Source organism: Aethalodelphis obliquidens, unplaced genomic scaffold (genome assembly GCF_003676395.1).
Source record: "Aethalodelphis obliquidens isolate GAN/ISIS:26980383/991018 unplaced genomic scaffold, ASM367639v1 scaffold42, whole genome shotgun sequence".
In the NCBI taxonomy this organism is placed as follows: domain Eukaryota; kingdom Metazoa; phylum Chordata; class Mammalia; order Artiodactyla; family Delphinidae; genus Aethalodelphis; species Aethalodelphis obliquidens.
In genome coordinates this window covers 9,248,865-9,267,858 of record NW_020837986.1, presented here as the reverse complement: position 1 = coordinate 9,267,858, position 18,994 = coordinate 9,248,865, and the positions used below count along the sequence as shown (strand labels likewise).

The window sequence follows — 18,994 nt, the reverse complement described above, 5'->3', positions numbered from 1 at the left end:
GATTATAGTCAAAAACTTCCCTAACATGGGAAAGGAAACAGCCACCCAAGTCCAGGAAGCACAGAGAGTCCCATACAGGATAAACCCAAGGAGAAACATGCCAAGACACATAGTAATCAAACTGGCAAAAATTAAAGACAAAGAAAAATTATTGAAAGCAGCAAGGGAAAAACGACAAATAACATTACAAGGGAACTCCCATAAGGTTAACAGCTGGTTTCTCAGCAGAAACTCTGCAAGCCAGAAGGGAGTGGCATGATATACTTCAAGTGATGAAAGGGAAGAACCTACAACCAAGATTACTCTACCCAGCAAGGATCTCATTCAGATTCAATGGAGAAATCCAAAGCTTTACAGACAAGCAAAAGCTAAGAGAATTCAGCACCACCAAACCAGCTCTACAACAAATGCTAAAGGAACTTCCCTAAGTGGGAAACACAAGAGAAGAAAAGGACCTACAAAAACAAACCCAAAACAATTAAGAAAATGGTCATAGGAATATACATATTGATAATTACCTTAAACGTGAATGGATTAAATGCTCCAACCAAAAGACACAGGCTTGCTGAATGGATACAAACACAAAACCCATATATATGCTGTCTACAAGAGACCCACTTCAGACCTAGGGACACATACAGACTGAAAGTGAGGGGATGGAAAAAGATATTCCACGCAAATGGAAATCAAAAGAAAGCTGGAGTAGCAATACTCATATGAGATAAAACAGACTTTAAAATAAAGAAGATATAACAATTATAAATATATATGCACCTAACATAGGAGCACCTCAATACATAAGGCAACTGCTAACAGGTATAAAAAGGAAATAGACAGAAACACAATAATAGTGGGGGACTTTAACACCTCACTTACACCAATGGACAGGTCATCCAAACAGAAAATTAATAAGGAAACACAAGCTATAAATGATACAATAGTCTAGATAGATTTAATTGATATTTTAGGACATTCCATCCAAAAACAGCAGATTACACTTTCTTCTCAAGTGCACAGGGAACATTCTCCAGGATAGATCACATCTTGGGTCACAAATCAAGCCTCAGTAAATTTAAGAAAATTGAAATCATATCAAGCATCTTTTCTGACCACAACGCTATGAGATTAGAAATCAATTACAGGGAAAACAACGTAAAAAACACAAACAGGGCTTCCCTGGTGGCGCAGTGGTTGAGAGTCTGCCAGCCGATGCAGGGGACACGGGTTCATGCCCCGGTCCAGGAAGATCCCACATGACATGGAGCAGCTAGGCCCGTGAACCATGGCTGTTGAGCCTGCGCGTCCGGAGCCTGTGCTCCGCAACGGGAGAGGCCACAACAGTGAGAGGCCCACATACAGCAAAAAAATCACAAACATATGGAGGCTAAACAATACGTTACTAAATAACCAAGAGATTACCGAAGAGATCAAAGAGGAAATAAAAAAATACCTAGAGACAAATAACAATGAAAACACGACCATCCAAAACCTATGGGATGCAGCAAAAGCAGTTCTAAGAGGGAAGTTTATAGCTATACAAACCTATCTCAAAAAACAAAAAAAATCTCAAATAAACAATCTAATGTTACACCTATAAGAACTAGAGAAAGAAGAACAAACAAAACCCAAAGTTCGCAGAAGGAAATAAATCATAAAGACCAGAGCAGAAATAAATGAAATAGAAACAAAGAAAACAGTAGCAAAGAACAATAAAATTAAAGGTGGTTCTTTGAGAAGATAAACAAAATTGATAAACCATTAGCCAGACTCATCAAGAAAAAGAGGGAGAGGACTCAAATCAATAAAATTAGAAATGAAAACAGAGAAGTTAGAACAGACATTGCAGAAATACAAAGCATCCTAAGAGACTACTACAAGCAACTCTATGCCAATAAAATGGACAACCTGGAAAAAATCGACAAGGATGTCCACTCTCACCACCAGTATTCAACATATCTTTGGAAGTCCTAGCCACGGCAATCAGAGAAGAAAAAGAAATAAAAGGAATACAAATTGGAAAAGAAGAAGTAAAACTGTCACTGTTTGCAGATGACATGATACTATACATAGAGAATCCTAAAGATGCCACCAGAAAACTACTAGAGCTTATCAATGAATTTGGTAAAGTTCCAGGATACAAAATTAATGCACAGAAATCTCTTGCATTCCTTTACACTAATGATGAAAAATCTGAAGGAGAAATTAAGGAAACGCTCCCATTTACCACTGCAACAAAAAGAATAAAATACCTAGGAATAAACTTACCTAGGGAGACAAAAGACCTGTATGCAGAAAACTATAAGACACTGATGAAAGAAATTAAAGATGATACCAACAGATGGAGAGATATACCACGTTCTTGGATTGGAAGAATCAGTACTGTGAAAACGACTATACTACGCAAAGCAATCTACAGATTCAATGCAATCCCTATCAAATAACCAATGGCAATTTTTACAGAACTAGAACAAAAAATCTTAAAATTTGTATGGAGACACAAAAGACCCCGAATAGCCAAAGCAGTCTTGAGGGAAAAAAACGGAGCTGGAGGAATCAGACTCCCTGACTTCAGACTATACTACAAAGCTACAGTCATCAAGACAACATTAAACCCACACACCTGTGGTCAACTAATCTATGATAAAGGAGGCAAGGATATACAATGGAGAAAAGACAGTCTCTTCAACAAGTGGTGCTGGGAAAACTGGACAGCTACATGTAAAAGAATGAAATTAGAACACTCCCTAACACCATACACAAAAATAAACTCAAAATGCATTAGAGACCTAAATGTAAGATGGGCACTATAGAACTCTTAGAGGAAAACACAGGAAGAACAGTCTTTGACATAAATCACAGCAAGATCTTTTTTGATCCACCTCCTAGAGTAATGGAAAGAAAAACAAAAATAAACAAATGGGACCTAATGAAACTTAAAAGCTTTTGCACAGCAAAGGAAACCATAAAGACGAAAAGACAACCCTCAGAATGGGAGAAAATATTTGCAAACGAATCAATGGACAAAGGATTAATCTCCAAAATATATCAACAGCCCATGCAGCTCAATAGTAAAAAAACAAACAACCCAATCCAAAAATGGGCAGAAGACCTAAACAGACACTTCTCCAAAGAAGACATACAGATGGCCAAGAACACATGAAAAGCTGCTCAACATCACTAATTATTAGAGAAATGCAAATCAAAACTACAATGAGGTATCACCCCACACCAGTCAGAATGGGCATCATCAGAAAATCTACAAACAAATGCTGGAGAGAAGGAGAGAGAAAAGGGAACCCTCTTGCACTCTTGGTGGGAATGTAAATTGATACAGCCACTATGGAGAACAGTATGGAGGTTCCTTAAAGAACTAAAAATAGAACTACCATATGACCCAGCAATCCCACTCCTGGGCATATACCCAGAGAAAACCATAATTCAAAAAGACACATGTACCCCAGTGTTCATTGCAGCACTATTTACAATAGCCAGGTCATGGAAGCAACCTAAATGCCCATCGACAGACGAATCGATAAAGAAGATGTGGTACATATGTACCACATCCGATTCATATACAATGGAATATTACTCAGCCATTAAAAGGAACAAAATTGGGTCATTTGTAGAGATGTGGATGCATCTAGAGACTGTCATACAGAGTGAAGGAAGTCAGAAAGGGAAAAACAAATATCGTATATTAATGCATATATGTGGAACCTAGAAAATGGTACAGATGAACCAGTTTGTAGAGCAGAAATTGAGACACAAAAGTAGAGAAAAACCGTATGGACATCAAGAGGGGAAAGCGGCTGGGGGTGGTGGCGGTGGTGTGATGAACTGGGCGACTGGGAATGACATGTATACACTGATGTGTATAAAATGGATAACTAATAAGAAAATAAATAAATAAATAAAAAATAAATAACAGTCATAAAAAAAGAAAAAAAACCCAAAAGGGGACGGGTATGCATCTCAAGGGGAGGACCTGTGAACAAAGGCCATCAGAAAGGAAAAGCACAAAGCAGAGGATGGGTAGGTCAGCAATAATTCTAGTTTTCCTGGGAGTGGGTGGAGTGTACAATGGGAAGCAGTGGGACAACAGGCTGAAAGGGGGACTGGGGCCACAATCACATCCTTCAAGGCAAGGGGAGGAGCGTGGAACTGGTCAAGCTCTCTAACAGACTGTAGCAGGTGGCTGAATCCCAGATGTCTCCAAACACCTCTTTTCTGTGGAAGGCACTTTCAGTTATTTACTTCACTGAATTCTTATTTTGTAATAGCGCCCATTCAGCAAGTGACCTGCAAGAGTTTAAAGCTGCTTATACCCCTTTAGAAGTGGCAGTCACATACATACATTTGAACTGTGGCACAAAAAACCAGTCCTCACAGCAGAGTTCTATAAATCAGTCCTCTTAAGAGCTACTGCAATTAAACAGCCAACATGAAATTACTCAGCCCTTGGCCAGGCCTGGAGTTCTTCTCCTAGGAGCAAGAACTCCATTCTTGAGTTCACTCCATCATCAGCAAATTCTACAGGAATGATATATTGTGGCAGACAGCAGCTTTTCACTTTCCATTAATATTTCTTGAGTACCCCTCTGGTGGAAGTAGAAGGCAATTTGACAAGATATGCCAAGAGCCTTAAGTGTGTTCATTCCAAGAATCCATCTAAGGAAATAATCCAACGTGTACATATAATTTATGCACAGAAATGTTCAGTGAACTGAACATATTATAAGCAATCTAATTTCCAAAAATAATGGAATAGTTAAGTCATGGGATAGCCATATGATGAAGTAACAGGCAGCCATTAGAGATTTTTTTTTTTTTTTGGTTGCGCCACGTGGCTTGCAGGATCTTAGTTCCCTGACCAGGGACTGAACCCGGGCCTTGGCAGTTAAAGCACCAAGTCCTAACCACTGGACTGCCACGGAGTTCCCCACTAGAGATCATTTTTATGCAAGTTTTAAAATGACATGTAAATGAGATTGTGTTCTAATATTAAGTCAGAAAAGGAGATACATAATTGTACATCCAGGGTGACCAATTATATAAACTTTAAAAATTATATTTTAGAAAATAAAATACAGGGACTTCCCTGGTGGTCCAGTGGGTAAGACTCCACGCTTCCAGTGCAGGGGGCCTGGGTTCGATCCCTGGTCGGGGAACTAGATTCCGCCTGCATGCCGCAACTAAGAATCTGCATGCCACAACCAAAAGGCCTGCCTGACGCAAAAAAAAAAAAAGATCCCTCATGTGACAACTAAGTCCCAGCACAGCCAAAATAAAAATAAATAAGTAATATAAATAATATAAATAAATAATACACACAGACATACATCTCAACACTGAACACGTTAACATGGTTGCTCCTGGGTTGCAGGACTGTGAGCTTTTCTCTAGCTACTTTATAATTCTCTGTGCTCTCCAAATATTCTACTACGAGCACGTACTCTTTTGATAACCAGAATATAAAAGTAAAAACTGGAAAGAAATAAAATACGGTTATCCCTAGGGAACAGGATTATAGGAAACCTTTATTTTCATACTTTTCTGCATTTTCTACATTTGATTATACACAAGTGTTATCTTTTAACATATTTACTCATGTGATATACACACATTAAATACTACATGTGAAGTTTTAGAAACATGTGAGAAATAACAATGATGATATTTATACAAACATAGTGATCACAAGTTCATAAGTGTGTGTGCATGTGGAGAAGTACTGGAAATGTCCATGGAGAGAGCTGTGTGAAAATTAAAAGCAGTTTTGTGTACTTTTTAACAAAAGTAAACATTGGTCCCCCCCGCAGTATTTTATCATGAAAACGTTCAACCATATGCCTAAGTTGAAATACCTTACAGTGAACATCTGTATACCCACCACCTGAACTCTACCACTAACATTTTACTATACTTAATTATCATGCATCTATCCGTCTATCCATCCCTCTAACCATCTTATTAATCCATCTTTTTTTTTTAAAGTTGAGGTACCGTTGATTTACAGTATTATATTAGTTTCAGGTGTACAACACAGTGATCCAAAAGTTTTACGGATTATACTTCATTTAAAGTTTGTATAGGGCTTCCCTGGTGGCGCAGTGGTTGAGAGTCCGCCTGCCGATGCAGGGGACACGGGTTCGTGCCCCGGTCCAGGAAGATCCCACATGCCGCGGAGCGGCTGGGCCCGTGAGCCGTGGCCGCTGAGCCTGCGCGTCCGGAGCCTGTGCTCCGCAACGGGAGAGGCCACAACCGTGAGAGGCCCGCGTACCACAAAAAAAAAGTAAATAACGTTTTTATAAAATATTGGCTATATTTCCTATGCTGTGCAATATATCCTTGTAACATTTATCTACATATGGTAGTTTGTACCTCTTAATCCCCAGGTATAATTATTTTTTAAAGCAATATATCACGAACACAAAGAAGCTATATAGCATTTGTCTCAGCTCTAATTCCAAATTTTTAAACAATCTCATAAGGAGAAGAAAATTAAGCAGCATTGAAGTAGATAAACGGACAATAAGCCTGCCGATTCACTGCTTCAACTGGCAATAGGTTTTCTCCTTTTACAGCAATTCTAAGCACGTCACCTCTAAGCACGCCTCCCCTCATTACTCTTATATCCCAATATAACTGCTTTTGGCCTCAGGGGAGCTATATAGCAATGAAGTCACTACGACAATCAAAGAACCAAGAGAAATGGTACAATTTTAAGTATATTTTCAATTATTGGGGGGAAAAAAAAAAGCATGTAGGTGATTAGTAAAGGAAACAGAGGGGGAAAAGGCAGTTCAGACTGAAGTTACGATCTCTCATGGTTGTGATGTTAAGATAACTTCCTGGAATATCATCAAAGATTCCTTAAAGATTTCTCTGAGGCAAGACAGAGACCAGAAGGAAGCCCAGATTAACTGGCCTCAGTTAGCCCCGTGCCACATTTATGCTAATGAACACCACCAATGTCAAGGATGAATGCCTTTCCATTAAGTGACAATGCCAGTGGGTGGCTTTAAATTTGTTCTGCTTTGTCTCCTAAGAATGTCCAGTGGTCTCCGGGAAGCCTTCAGGTCAACTGGGCCACTCTAGATGTCTCATGGCACAGTTCCTACTTCCTAGGCCTTCTATCACCTGTCACTAGACTCCTGACCCAGATGCCCCTAGTCTCCAGAACACCACATAAACCTTTAACAAAGAGACAGATGAGAATGAAGAGCATTCATGAGTGTTGAGAGAAAAAAGAAGGGCCTATGATATTTTCTTCTTTAGAACACAGAGAACCTACACATTCATAACCAGTAACAGACATGTGACAAACAGTGACAAACATTTGCTATCATTCTATTTGTATCAGAACTGAACTAGAAGTTATATTTGATGAGGCCAGAACATGTTAATATATTAGAGCTTCACTCAAAACATCAAGAATTTTTGCCAGACTATTTTCAAGCCTTTATATTAAAAAGTGATTGATAATTATATCTCTAGAACTCAATTTCATTTATATCTAAGTATGTTTATGTGTGAAAAAAAATCCTGAAGTATATATACCAAAATATTAACACTGGTGAAATAACAGGTGATTTATATTTTTTTGCTTTTTGGTATTTTCTTATCTATTTTGCAATAAGCACATAATTTTTTAATATTCCATTTTTTTGAAGGGGGGGGTGCTCAATTTGATGAAAATAAATGCTTCCACACTTTTAGGTAGGAATATATATACTACTTCTGGAATTCCTCACCTTGAATTTTACTGTCATCCTCTCTCAAATGATCTCCTTCTAGGTAAATTATATCAAATATTAACAGCAATCAAGTTAAACTGGCGGGCCTCTCACTGTTGTGGCCTCTCCCGTTGCGGAGCACAGGCTCCGGACGCGCAGGCTCAGCGGCCATGGCTCACGGGCCCAGCCGCTCCGCGGCATGTGGGATCTTCCCGGACCGGGGCACGAACCCGTGTCCCCTGCATCGGCAGGCGGACTCTCAACCACTACGCCACCAGGGAAGCCTGACTTCCTGTTTTTGAGTAAGGGTCTATAGCAAATGATTCCCTAACAGCACTTGGCTGATTATGTTGTATATGTAAGTATACCAAATAGTCACACCAAGAGGTGTTTGGCACTGGGGTTAAAAAGTCTGTAACAAGGAGCCTGCCCCTTCTAAAGTGAGTCTCAGTCTCACTTGTCCTGCCAAGGAGCCTCAGCTTTACACACAACTCAACTCCTTGCCACATCTCAGCTCTGGACATTCCCAACTGAGAAAGAATGGACAATGGATTCAGGACAAAGGGGGTTTTTCAACTCCAATTCCACCCAATGGCAAGTTATGAAATGTGATTCTCAATTTCCTCATCTCTAATAAAAACCACCTAATGATATTGTTCCAAGCACTAGAGTTGATGTATGTTTAGTATCTACAGTAGGTACCCAATAAATTATTATGATATAACTGGTTTGCCTATGAGACAGATATTAGTTCTTCCTTTTGATTCTAATGCTATATGGAGAGATTCCACTGTACTTAACATAACTTAATATATCTGAAAATAACTATCCGCCTGTGGGTATACAAGTTGGGTGAATCCTGGCCACGAGGAAATTGGCTTCCCTGCACCTTCCTTTCCTGCCTAGTACCCTCTGAGTCTACTTCATGTTGCCTCTGATAGCCACTCTTATGACATCTACCCCAAAAGTAGGAGAGTCAGGCTGCACGGGCTTATAAGGTTCCCATTTCCATACTCCTTCCTCCCATTTCTTTCAGGGCCAGGCAACAGATAAAGTAGGAAGATGGAGGGAGGGTTGCTGGTTCAGTTTATTGATTTTCAAATTGGCAATAGAGCTATAGGCAAAAGCAGACTAAGACGAACAACATCATTTAGGAAAATACTAATGAGCCAGGTTGAATTTTGCGTTTCCAAAGATAAAGCCAAGAGATATCTGCATTTTATATTAATAACACTTAATGTGTCTTTTTCTTTTAGGAAAAGATTTTGTTGTTGGTTAAGTCTCCCCTCAAAATACCCCTCCCCTGCCTTCTCTGCAGTGAGGTGACAACCATTTGATACCTGTAACTAGGGTTTCCAATAACATTTGAGGAAAGGAGATCTTAATTACAAAGAGAAAACCCCACCCAATAACCTACAACCACAGAACAGGTACCTGGCAGGCAACTGTTGAACACAATAGCAAATCACTTTAAATAAACTTGATCCAATGACCAAAAGAACATGAAGCCGTCATGATTAGCTACGAAGAGAGATCCACCTCTACATAACACCACCAGCACAGGGAGGGAAGCACTGTAGAGATCCTGTACACAGCCCTCCTTGGTGTTTGTACAGTCCTTACCTGACAGTCAAAGTCCTGGAAGTTTCGTGTACCATTCTGTCAACAGAAGGCAGAAAACACAGTCAGTTTCCCCATGTGGCTTCCCCAAATGTGCAGCAAATTCAGTTCACAGTGAAAGCAGTGCATGTGCAGCCTCTTGGTTGCCATAAAATTAAAATGGTTCTCATCAATGGGCTTCAGAGGAGGCCGGTGGGTTCCTAACATGTGTTAGTAAAAGGTGAGCCTTTAGAGGTGGGGCTACACTTTGGCAGCCTTCCTGTGAAGATGAAGGAAAGGAGCCTGGTTTCCCAGTAAAGCCTGTAACTTCTTGTCTCCCTACCTAAGGAGAGCAGTGAGAGAGAGCAAAACATGGATCAGAGTCTGAGAGCACATTCACAACCCACACGGGAGGTACCTGGGAGGAAAGGAGCTAGAGGCCAACGCTGAGACATGCAAAGGAAGGCAGGAGCCAGAGTGCCCGGGACAAGGAAGCAAAGAAAGGATTAAGGAGAGAACAGGGACTTCCCTGGTGGCGCAGTGGTTGAGAATCTGCCTGCCAATGCAGGGGACACGGGTTCGAGCGTTGGTCCAGGAAGATCCCACATGCCGTGGAGCAACTAAGCCTGTGCGCCACAAGTACTGAGCCTGCGCTCTAGAGCCTGCGAGCCACAACTACTGAAGCCCGCGTGCCTAGAGCCCGTGTTCCACAACAAGAGAAGCCACCGCAATTAGAAGCCTGCGCACCGCAACGAAGAGTAGCCCCGGCCCTCCTCAACTAGAGAAAGCCCGCGCCCAGCAATGAAAACCCAACACAGCCAAAATAAATTGAAAAAGTGTCTTTAATAAAAAAAAAAAAAAAGAAGAGAACAAAGATATAGGTGGATCAGAAATGGAAGATCTGAAATTTAACAAGGAAGAAAGGCGGTGTCATTGAAGGAGGGAAAGAATGATAAAACAGGGTTCCTAATACACTGGTATATCCCAGGAAACTGCTAATAGGAAAAAGGACAAATCATTGAATCGTTTAAAAAGTAAAACACAGTCAAAAGATGCAAGGAGAATTCACGAAGCTTCTAAAAAGAGACTGTATCATAGTAATGTTTGATTGCCAAAAAAAAAAAAAAATCGATGGCAATGACTCAGAGGCATTTTTGTAGCATTTCAGATGCCAGAGTTGCAAGAGTATGACATAAGAGTATAAAAAGGGTAATGAGCGATGTGTTTGGGAGGAAAAGAAAACCTTCTGACTTGATTTTTCATAAAGTAAAAGCTCCTGCCCAGAAAAAAAACCCCTCTCGTTAGTTAGAAACTGTGTTATATCTGCCTACAACAGCTTCCAGAAGGTGTGGAGCTATAATAATTATCAGCACCTTCCCCAAAGCTGCCCCTCTGGAGAAGATCAAGAAATCTGATGCCAAGGGAGTACTAAGCAATCCCATTCCCCTTCGAGAAGATCCTCTTAGAAACGGTTCTGTATCCTACCACCTTATTTCTGTAAAGGTGTCAGTAAAGTCACAATAGATTACCCATCACAGAGAGACTGCAGATGACACAGAGGACAGCGAGTGGTGGAGGCAGCCGGTCTGAGGTATTAGTCCCGGCATGAAGCCAAGTTCACAAAGTCAAGTCTGATGCAGTCACAGCCTGGAAAGACAACTAAGATGCCACGTAGATGGGACTGGGTAGCACATTTCCAAGGAATGCCACCCTTGGTAAAAAAGGATCACAGAGTTCCCTAGCTCCCCACTAGCCCCATACAATTCCTGAGAACTCCTTCAGAGAAGTCATTGTGTTTAACATCTAGTTAGACGATGAGAAGCAGAAGGAAGGGCCCTCTCAGGGACTAGGGTAGATCGTTGTAGTAGGACATAAATGACCAGCCAGTGAGCCCCTGATCCCTGATTCAGCTTGCATCTTTCACCACATACAGCACAGGGCCGGGTATAAGTTAATATATATTTATAAAATGAATAAGCCAATATAACGAAATTAAATGCTGAAATATTTCTGTTAAGACTTTGGGTCGAAAACAACAAAAAATTCCACTGCATTCCAGTTTAAGACATGATACGGTTATTAAATGATAAGGAAGTAGGCTACAGAATGGTCTTCAAAGTTTGACCTCATCTACATTAAAATATGCACTAAAAAAGACTAGAAGAAAAATACCAAAACACTAACAATAGCAGCTGTTTATAAATAGATTATGGGTGATTACAATTTTTTTATACTTTTCTACAATGAGCATATAATTTACCTTTTGTAATTAAAAACTTAGAAAAAAAGGATTTGGTATAGCACAAAAAATATGTTTGCCGGGACTTCCCTGACAGTCCAGTGGTTAAGACTCCACACTCCCAATGCAGAGGGCACAGGTTCAATCCCTGGTCAGGGAACTAAGATTCCGCATGCCGTATGGCGTGGCCAAAAAAAAAAAAAAAAAAGTCTGTAACTTAGTATTTTGTAATATACAACTTAAAGATTCATCTAATCTTTTGAGGAATAATTTATAATGATGTCAAAACAGACCATATTAGAGCTTCAATCCTACTGGGCTCCCAGAGGTTCCTTTACAGATTATTTAGAAAGATTAGGGAAAATCGCTCTAGTGTGAACTAAAATCTTGGTCCTGGAACACAGAAACAGAAATTCTGATGAGCAATTTGAGAAGCAGCTGTCCCTGTATGCATGAATTCCCTAACTCACTATCATGTGATCACAGTCATGAAGCATTTTGTGAGGCCCTGAAGCCTGAGAAGAGCGCAAAGGGAAATGCCAAAAGCAGAAAGATGCAATTCTCTCCAAAAACCAAAGTGATCTTTTCTTTGTTGAGAACCTAGCAAAAAAACAATTCCACGGGCTTCCCTGGTGATGCAGTAGTTAAGAATCTGCCTGCCAACGCAGGGGACACGGGTTCGAGCCCTGGTCCAGGAAGATCCCACATGCCGCAGAGCAACTAAGCCCGTGTGCTACAACTACTGAGCCTGTGCTCTAGAACCTGCGAGCCACAAGTACTGAAGCCCGCGCCTAGGGCCCGTGCTCCGCAACAAGAGAAGCCACCGCAATGAAAAGCCCACTCGCCACAACTAGAAAAAGCCCGCTCGCAGCAACAAAGACCCAACACAGCCAAAATAAATAAATAAAATAATAAATAAAAAAAATTCCACGTTCCTTATGCAATGTACAGAGCTGTACACAGCTTGACTCCCAAAGAAAAGGTACTAATAATCAGAGGAAGACTATATAACACTTGTTTTCTTGGCTTTTTTTTTTTTTTCCTCAAAGGGATGCCAGATCCTCTTGGAGAATGGCTTCAGGCTTCATGAGTGATTGATCATCCTGGAGAAAGGATATGACTGGGTCAGTCTGACAGTGTTTGGCATCCAGAGTTTCTTTTTCTTCTATTTTTTTAAATTAATTAATTTTTTTATACAGCAGGTTCTTATTAGTTATCCATTTTATACCCATCAGTGTATACATGTCAATCCCAATCGCCCATTCATCACACCACCCCCCCTACCCCTGCCGCTTTCCCCTCTCGGTGTCCATACGTTTTTTCTCTACTTCTGTGTCTCAATTTCTGCTCTGCAAACCGGTTCATCTGTACCATTTTCTAGGTTCCACATATATGTGTTAATATATGATATTTGTTTTTCTCTTTCTGACTTACTTCACTCTATATGACAGTCTCCAGATCCATCCACGTCGCTACAAATGACCCACTTTCGTTCCTTTTAATGGCTGAGTAATATTCAATTGTATATATGGACCACATCTTCTTTATCCATTCATCTGTCGATGGACACTTAGGTTGCTTCCATGATCTGGATATTGTAAATAGTGCTGCAATGAACATTGAGGTACATGCGTCTTTTTGAATTATGGTTTTCGCTGGATATACGCCCAGTAGTGGGATTGCTGGGTCATATGGTAATTCTATTTTTAGTTCTTTAAGGAACCTCCATACTGTTCTCCATAGTGGCTGTATCAATTTACATTCCCACCAAGAGTGCAAGAGGGTTCCCTTTTCTCTCTCCTTCTCTCCAGCATTTGTTTGTAGATTTTCTGATGATGCCCATGCTGACTGGTGTGGGGTGATACCTCATTGTAGTTTTGATTTGCATTTCTCTAATAATTAGTGATGTTGAGCAGCTTTTCATGTGCTTCTTGGCCATCTGTATGTCTTCTTTAGAGAAATGTCTATTTAGGTCTTCTGCCCAGTTTTGGATTGGGTTGTTTGTTTTTTTAATATTGAGCTGCATGAGCTGTTTATGTATTTTGGAGATTAACGCTTTGTCCGTTGCTTTGTTTGCAAATATTTTCTCCCATTCTGAGGGTTGTCTTTACGTCTTGTTTATGGTTTCCTTTGCTGTGCAAAAGCTTTTACGTTTCATTAGGTCCCATTTGTTTATTTTTGTTTTTCTTTCCATTACTCTAGGAGGCGGATCAAAAAAGATCTTGCTGTGATTTATGTCAAAGAGTGTTCTTCCTGTGTTTTCCTCTAAGAGTTTTATAGTGCCCGGTCTTACATTTAGGTCTCTAATCCATTTTGAGTTTATTTTTGTCTATGGTGTTAGGGAGTGTTCTAATTTCATTCTTTTACATGTAGCTGTCCAGTTTTCCCAGCACCACTTATTGAAGAGACTGTCTTTTCTCCATTGTATATCCTTGCCTCCTTTGTCATAGATTAGTTGACCATAGGTGTGTGGGTTTATCTCTGGGCTTTCTATCTTGTTACATTGATCTATGTTTCTGTTTTTGTGCCAGCAGCATATTGTCTTGATGACTGTAGCTTTGTAGTATAGTCTGAAGTCAGGGAGTCTGATTCCTCCAGCTCCGTTTTCTTCCCTCAAGACTGCTTTGGCTATTCAGGGTCTTTAGTGTCTCCATAAGAATTTTAACATTTTTTGTTCTAGTTCTGTACAAAATGCCAGTGGTAATTAGATAGGGATTGCACTGAATCTGTAGACCGCTTTGGGTAGTATAGTCATTTTCACAATGTTAATTCTTCTAATCCAAGAACATGGTATATCTCTCCATCTGTTAATTTCTTTCATCAGTGTCTTATAGTTTTCTGCATACAAGTCTTTTGCATCCCTAGGTAGGTTTATTCCTAGGTATTTTATTCTTTTTATTGCAATGGTAAATGAGAGTGTTTCCTTAATTTCTCCTTCAGATTTTGCATCATTAGTGTAATGGAATGCAAGAGATTTCTGTGCATTAATTTTGTATCCTGCAACTTTACCAAATTCATTGATGAGCCCTAGTAGTTTTCTGGTGGCATCTTTAGGATTCTCTATGTATAGTATCATGTCATCTGCAAACAGTGACAGTTTTACTTCTTCTTTTCCAATTTGTATTCCTTTTATTTCTTTTTCTTCTCTGATTGCTGTGGCTAGGACTTCCAAAACTATGTTGAATACCAGTGGTGAGAGTGGACATCTTTGTCTCATTCCTGATCTTAGAGGAAATGCTTTCAGTTTCTCACCATTGAGAATGATGTTTGCTGTGGGTTTGTCGTATATGGCCTTTATTATGTTGAGGTAGGTTCCCTCTATGTCCACTTTCTAGAGAGTTCTTATCATAAATCGGTGTTGAATTTTGTCAAAAGCTTTTTCTGCATCTATTGAGATGATCATATGGTTTTTATTCTTCAGTTTGTTAATATGGTTGATCACATTGATTTACATATATTGAAGAATCCTTGCATCCCTGGGATAAATCCCACTTGACCATGGTGTATGATCCTTTTAATGTGTTGTTGGATTCTGGTTGCTACTATTTTGTTGAGGATTTTTGCATCTATATTCATCAGTGATATTGGTATGTAATTTTCTTTTTTTGTAGTATCTTTGTCTGGTTTTGGTATCAGTGGGATGGTGGCCTCATAGAATGAGTTTGGGAGTTTTCCTTCCTCTGCAAGTTTTTGGAAGAGTTTGAGAAGGATGAGTGTTAGCTCTTCTCTAAATGTTTGACAGAATTCACCTGTGAAGCCATCTGGTCCTGGACTTTTGTTTGTTGGAAGATTTTTCATCACAGTTTCAATTTTATTACTTGTGATTTGGTCTGTTCACATTTTCTATTACTTCCTGGTTCAGTCTTGGAAGGTTATACCTTTCTAAGAATTTGTCCATTTCTTCCAGGCTGTCCATTTTATTGGCATAGAGTTGCTTGTAGTAGTCTCTTAGGATGCTTTGTATTTCTGTGGTGTCTGTTCTAACTTCTCCGTTTTCATTTCTAATTTTATTGATTTGAGTCCTCTCCCTCTTCTTCTTGATGAGTCTGGCTAATGGTTTATCAATTTTGTTTATCTTCTCAAAGAACCAGCTTTTAGTTTTATTGTTCTTTGCTATTGTTTTCTTTGTTTCTATTTCATTTATCTCTGCTCTGATCTTTATGATTTCTTTCCTTCTGCTAACTTTGGGTTTTGTTTGTTCTTCGTTCTCTAGTTCCTTTAGGTGTAACATTAGATTGTTTATTTGAGATTCTTCTTGTTTCTTGAGGTAGGCTTGTACAGCTATAAACTTCCCTCTTAGAACTGCTTTTGCTGCATCCCATAGGTTTTCGTGTTTTCATTGTCATTTTTCTCTAGGCATTTTTTTTTTTTAATAAATTTATTTATTTATTTATTTTTGGCTGCATTGGGTCTTCATTGCTGTACGCAGGCTTTCTCTAGTTGCAGCGAGCAGGGGCTACTGTTCGTTGCGGTGCGCAGGCTTCTCATTGCGGTGGCCTCTCTTGTTGTGGAGCATGGGCTCTACGCATGCAGCCTTCAGTAGTTGTGGCGTATGGGCTCAGTAGCTGCGGTGTGTGGGCTCTAGGGCACACGGGCTTCAGTAGTTGTGGCACACGGGCTCAGTGGTTGTGGTGCACGGGCTCAGTGGTTGTGGCGCACGGGCCCAGTTGCTCTGCGGTATGTGGGATCTTCCCGGATCAGGGATCGAACCCGTGTCCCCCTCACTGGCAGGCAGATTCCTAACCACTACGCCACCAGGGAAGTCCCTCTAGGTATTTTTTTATTTCCTCTTTGATTTCTTCAGTGATCCCTTGGTTATTTGGTAATGTATTGTTTAGCCTCCATGTATTTGTGTTTTTTACATTTTTTTTCCCTGTAATTGATTTCTAATCTCATAGCGCTGTGGTCAGAAAAGATGCTTGATATGATTTCAATTTTCTTAAGTTTACTGAGGCTTGATTTGTGATCCAAGATGTGATCTATCCTGGAGAATGTTCCCTGTGCACTTGAGAAGAAAGTGTAATCTGCTGTTTTTGGGTGGAATGTCCCAAAAATATCAATTAAATCTACCTGGTCTATTGTGTCATTTAAAGCTTATGTTTCCTTATTAATCTTCTGTTTGGATGATCTGTCCATTGGTGTAAGTGAAGTGTTGAAGTCCCCCACTATTACTGTGTTTCTGTCTATTTCCTTTTTTATACCTGTTAGCAGTTGCCTTATGTATTGAGGTGCTCCTATGTTGAGTGCATATGTATTTATAATTGTTATAGCTTCTTCTTGGATTGATCCCTTGATCATTATGTAGTGTCCTTCCTTGTCTCTTGTAACATTCTTTATTTTAAAGTCATTTTATCTCATATGAGTATTGCTACTCCAGCTTTCTTTTGATTTCCATTTGCATGGAATATCTTTTTCCATCCCCTCACTTTCAGTCTGCATGTGTCCCTAGGTCTGAAGTGGGTCTCTTGTAGACAGTATATATATGGGTCTTGTGTTTATATCCATTCAGCAAGCCTGTGTCTTTTGGTTGGAGCATTTAATCCATTCACATTTAAGGTAATTATCGATATGTATGTTCCTATGACCATTTTCTTAATTGTTCTGGGTTTGTTTTTGCAGGTCCTTTTCTTCTCTTGTGTTTCCCACTTAGGGAAGTTCCTTTAGCATTTGTTGTAGAGCTGGTTTGGTGGTGCTGAATTCTCTTAGCTTTTGCTTGTCTGTAAAGCTTTGGATTTCTCCATCGAATCTGAATGAGATCTTTGCCGGGTAGAGTAATCTTGGTTGTAGGTTCTTCCCTTTCATCACTTGAAGTATATCATGCCACTCCCTTCTGGCTTGTAGAGTTTCTGCTGAGAATCAGCTGTTAACCTTATGGGAGTTCCCTTGTATGTTATTTGTCGTTTTTCCCTTGCTGCTTTCAATAATTTTTCTTTGTCTTTAATTTTTGCCAGTTTGATTACTATGTGTCTCAACATGTTTCTCCTTGGATTTATCCTGTATGGGACTCTCTGTGCTTCCTGGACTTGGGTGGCTGTTTCCTTTCCCATGTTAGGGAAGTTTTCGACTATAATCTCTTCAAATATTTTCTTGGGTCCTTTCTCTCTCTCTTCTCCTTCTGGGACCCCTATAATGCAAATGTTGTTGAGTTTAATGTTGTCCCAGAGGTCTCTTAGGCTGTCTTCATTTCTTTTCATTCTTTTTTCTTTATTGTGTTCTGCAGCAGTGAATTCCACCATTCTGTCTTCCAGGTCACTTTTCCATTCTTTTGCCTCAGTTATGCTGCTATTGATTCCTTCTAGTGTATTTTTCATTTCAGTTATTGTATTGTTCATCTCTGTTTGTTTGTTCTTTAATTCTTCGAGGTCTTTATTCAGCATTTCTTGCATCTTCTCGACCTTTGCCTCCATTCTTTTTCCGAGGTCCTGGATCATCTTCACTATCATTATTCTGAATTCTTTTTCTGGAAGATTGCCTATCTTCATTCATTTAGTTGCTTTTCTGGGGTTTTATCTTGTTCCTTCATCTGGTACATAACCCTCTGCCTTTTCATCTTGTCTACCTTTCTGTGAATGTGGTTTTTGTTCCACAGGCTGCAGGATTGTAGTTCCTCTTGCTTCTGCTGTCTGCCCTCTGGTGGATCCAGAGTTTCTGAATGACATTCATTAGCTGGTCCTCAGTTGAGCGTGGTCAACTGAAGCCAAATTCTCTGAACTCATTAAAAATTCAATACTACTGGGGACTTCCCTGGCAGTCCAGTGGTTAAGACTCTGCACTTACACTGCAGGGGGGCTCGGGGAACTAAGATCCTGCATGCAACGCAGCATGGCCAGAAAAAGAAAAATTCAATACTACTCACTAGGTAGATTCTGGAAGGAGAAAGACCTCCCTGGGGACTTATTTGTCTCTTATATTTGTGGTACAAGGTTCCACTCCAACAAAACTTCCAGAAGTTTCAGGTTCTGTGTGCTTTCTTTTTATTTTCTGTCCATTTTGAATATACCATTAATTCCATGTTCAGAGAGATTCTTGCACTAAGCAGACTTAAGTAGCAGAAAGGGATTCAAGAAAAAAAAATTTTTAATAGAATAATGTGGAGGAAGGGAAAAAGAAGAATAACTCAAGGAAAAAAGTCATTACTGCAAGTTGCAGTCAAGGTAGAAGCCAACTAAGGGGAATGTTTCCTGGTGGAGGCTCAGTGCCAAATGCAGAAGGTAAATCAAGCAGCTCAAGAAAGTGAATTAAAAACAAGTAATTCTCTCAGTTCAAGGCTGGAGAATAAGCAAGAAGCAACTGAGAATACATCAGTGTATGAAGAGAAGTACGAAATAAGGTGGGGAAGGTAAGGAGGAAAGTTTGAAAAACAAGGAACTGCTAGAGAGAAGAGAAATGTAATTTCCCAACATGAGATCTAGTCAATGCA

The 18,994-nt window shown here is 39.8% G+C and overlaps 1 protein-coding gene across 4 annotated transcripts in view; it reads right to left on the bottom strand.

Moving 5' to 3' along the window:
• NDRG3 (NDRG family member 3) overlaps window positions 1-18,994 on the bottom strand; it is an 86,242-nt gene that overhangs the window by 40,409 nt on the left and 26,839 nt on the right. For 3 of the 4 annotated variants that reach the window (XM_027078373.1, XM_027078374.1, XM_027078375.1), the window contains exon 3: window positions 9,360-9,395. The exons of the other annotated variant lie outside the window; for it this stretch is intronic. In XM_027078373.1, coding sequence (XP_026934174.1) covers window positions 9,360-9,395 — 36 coding nt within the window. The remainder of the gene's footprint in view (window positions 1-9,359; window positions 9,396-18,994) is intronic. 4 annotated transcript variants of the gene reach the window in all.